Source organism: Corapipo altera, unplaced genomic scaffold (assembly GCF_003945725.1).
Source record: "Corapipo altera isolate COAL_440 unplaced genomic scaffold, ASM394572v1 207, whole genome shotgun sequence".
NCBI lineage: Eukaryota > Metazoa > Chordata > Aves > Passeriformes > Pipridae > Corapipo > Corapipo altera.
The window spans coordinates 3336-6649 of NW_020885196.1; the positions used below are offsets into that span (position 1 = coordinate 3336).

The following is a 3314-nucleotide window of genomic DNA, read 5'->3' on the forward strand; positions in this document are numbered from 1 at the left end:
GCCTGCAGTTGGGATTCATCCCCGGGGATCCTCCCACCACCCCCCGGAGCTCCCGGAGTGCCTGCAGTTGGGATTCATCCCCAGGGAATCCCGGGGGTTTATATCCCAGGGAGGTACCCCCTGGGAGGTTGGGAAGCTGTGCTCTGGGAGGAGCCCTCCCTGAGAGGGACAGGAAAACTGGGAATGGGGGGCCCTGCAGCCACCTGGAACCCCCCCAGGGGCTGGATTTGGGATGGTCCTGGACACAGAGAACGGGAAGCGTCACATTCCAGGCTGGGAGCCTCTGCAATCCCAGCGGTGCTCCAGGAGCCCCTGGAATTCTGGAATCCCACATCCCATTCTAGGCTGGGAGCCTCTGGAATCCCAAATGGTGCCCCAAGGGCCCCTGGAATTCTGGAATCCCACACCCCCAGGTGCCACATCCAGGGATGGAGGCTCCAAACCCCTCTGGGCACTCCAACACCACCTTTGTTGCCTGGGGAACAATTTCCCTTTTGATTTTCCTCCTTTCTCCACATTTTTTGGAGTAAATCCAGCCGGTTTTTCCTGCTGGGAGCCGGGCCTTGCTGGGCTGGCTCTGCCGAGCCCTTCCCACCTCCAGCAGGGCCCTTTGAATCCCGGAGTTCAGGTTACAGCCACCTCCCCAAGGAATGTCCCAGGGATTGGGTTACCGGCCTCCTTTAGGGAAAGGGAGGAATAAACTCGGCCCAGGGAGAGCTGGAACGCTTCCCTCTTTCCCAGGAAAGCACGGCTTTAACCCAGAAAACAAGGATTTGGGGAAGATCAGGGGGTGTTTCCCATGGGAGCAGGCAGGGAGGGCTCAGGGAAGGGATCCATAACGGGACGGACACACAGCGGGATAATTCCCGAATGCGCCCGGCAGGGAGTTCCCAGGGGAGGTTTGGATCTTCCCAAAGGATTCCAGGAGCAGCACTCACAGCTGGGGGCCCTTCTCATCCACTCCTCCGAAGAGCAGCGCGACACCGAAGGGGCGGGACTGCGGGAGACAGGAGGGGACAGTGGGACACGGAGCGGGACAGGGGGGATCAACGCCCCCCGGAGCCCCCCCGGCATTCCCGAATCCCTGCCGGCGCCCACCATGGCTCCGGGATCGGCGTCTTCCTCCCCAAACTGCAGGGCCAGGTTGGACACGGCCTGGGTGACGCTCTCCACCGTCATCGTCTCGTTGTAGGTGAACCAGTGGTTCTGCAGGGAAAGGGGGACAAACATTCCCGCTATCCCTGTGCTCCCGGGAAACACGGCATTCCCGGGGGGCTGGTGGGGCGGGGAGGAGCATCCCCCCGGGTGAACACACAGGGATTATCTCCCTGGGGAACTCGGTGCCTGTTCTCCTGTGGAAAAGCCGGGAAGGGCAGAAATCCCCAGAAAGTCTCGGGATAACCAAACCTTGGGATAACAGCAGGGAAAGACAAGGCTGGAATGCCTTATCCCAGCATCTGTTCTGGAAGCAATGGGTTATCCAGCTCTCCAGAGCTGGGGAATATGTAGGAAATATGTAGGATAATATGTAAGGAAAAGCCTCGGGAAAAGCCTTTACTCCAGCAGGGATTTGCCCCTGGGACCTTGGAGCATCCAGGAAATTTAGGGGGCTAAAAACACATCCAATATATCCAGTGTTTTGCCAGAACAGGAGGCAGGCACAGCCCTTGTGCTCCCAGCAAACCTCCCACTGCACACCTTTCCCATTCCAGCTCCTTTACTGGAATGATCTTCCCTTTCCCCAGACTCCCAAGGCATTCCCGGGATTTGTGGGATCTCACCTGAGTCTCCACTCGGGCCTTGTCAATCAAGGTCTTGGCATCGGCGATCAACCCACTCATGGCACAGCCTGGAATGCGACAGGAGTCATTCCACACTTTCCCCCCAAACTGCCCCAAAACCCACGTGAGACACAAAGTTTCCCAAGCAGGAATGTGGGAACGGGAGAGGGTGGGATTTGCCCCCCCTGTGCTGGGCACTGGAATTCCACACCTGGAATTCTGGGGGCAGCTTTGGGTCCCTCAGGACAAGAAGGACATTGAGGCATCCAGGGATGGGGAAGGGGCTGGAAAACCAGGAGCTCACCCCGAAAAAAAGAAGGCTCAGGGGGGACCTTCTCCCTCTCCAGAATTCCCAGACAGGAGGGGAAGCCAGGGGGGTTTCGGGCTCTGCTCCCAGGGAACAAGGGACAGGAGGAGAGGGAACGGCCTCAGGCTGAGCCAGGGAGGGTCAGGTTGGATACTGGGAAAATTCCTGCCTGGAAAGGGCTGCAAAGCACAGGAAAGGGCTGCCCAGGGGGGTTGGAATCCCCATCCCTGGGAGCATCCAAAAAACACCTGGATGTGGCCCTTGGGAACGGCTGCACTCCATGACCCCAGAGGGCTTTTCCAACTTCGAGGATTCCCTGATTCCATGGAAACGACCTGCTGGGAAGGGGCCCTTCCTGGCTGACCCACAGCAGGAACCCCTGGAACAGCCCCCAGGGGGAGGGAATGGGACTTCTGGAGCTCTTCCTATGCCCCAGAGCAGGAATATGGGAATCTGGGAGCTCTCCTGCCCTCCAGGAGCCCGTGGGGGGCCCTCAGGGTGGAGGTGGCTCCAGGTTGGCTCTGGTTCTCCCAGAAAAACTGGCCTGGAGTCAAATCCCTGCAATTCCCTGCCCTTCCAGAGCTAAATTTGGGATGAGGGAGGTCACTGAGGCAGGGGCAGTGCTTCAGCTGCCTCTTCCCGGCTCCTGGAGCTGGCCTGGAGCCTGGAAAACCAGTGCCCGGGAGCACTGGGAGGGCCCGTCCCAAAGCACAGCTTCCCAAACTCCCAGGGGGGGATCCTTGGGATATAAACTCCTGGGATTCCAGAGGTGCTCCCAGGGTTGTTCCCAGAGGGAGGTCTGGCCCTGGGAGCGGATGCCCAGGGGGGTTTGGAGCCTCCATCCCTGGAGCTGTCCAGAAAACACCTGGATGTGGCACCTGGGGATGTGGGATTCCAGAATTCCAGGGGCCCCTGGGGCACCATTTAGGATTCCAGAGGCTCCCAGCCTGGAATGGAATGTGTTCTGTGACACTCCCTGTTCCCTGTGTCCAGGACCATCCCAAATTCAGACCCTGGGGGGTCCCAGGTGGCTGCAGGGCCCCCCATTCCCAGTTTTCCTGCCCCTCTCAGGGAGGGTTCATCCCAAAGCACAGCTTCCCAACCTCCCAGGGGGTGGACCCCTCGAATATAAACCCCCAGGATTGCAGGGGTGCTCCCAGGGCTGTTCCCAGGGCTGTGTCCCTGTTCCCAGGCTGTTCCCAGGGCTGTATCCCTGTTCCCAGGCT

The 3314-nt window shown here is 59.6% G+C and overlaps 1 protein-coding gene across 1 annotated transcript in view; it reads right to left on the bottom strand.

Moving 5' to 3' along the window:
- PSMA5 (proteasome subunit alpha 5) overlaps nucleotides 1-3314 on the bottom strand; it is a 7841-nt gene that overhangs the window by 1516 nt on the left and 3011 nt on the right. The window contains exons 4-6 of the mRNA XM_027631254.1: nucleotides 1782-1849; nucleotides 1099-1206; nucleotides 939-997 (exon numbers count right to left, since the gene is read on the bottom strand). Of these exons, the coding sequence (XP_027487055.1) occupies nucleotides 939-997; nucleotides 1099-1206; nucleotides 1782-1849 (235 nt within the window). The remainder of the gene's footprint in view (nucleotides 1-938; nucleotides 998-1098; nucleotides 1207-1781; nucleotides 1850-3314) is intronic.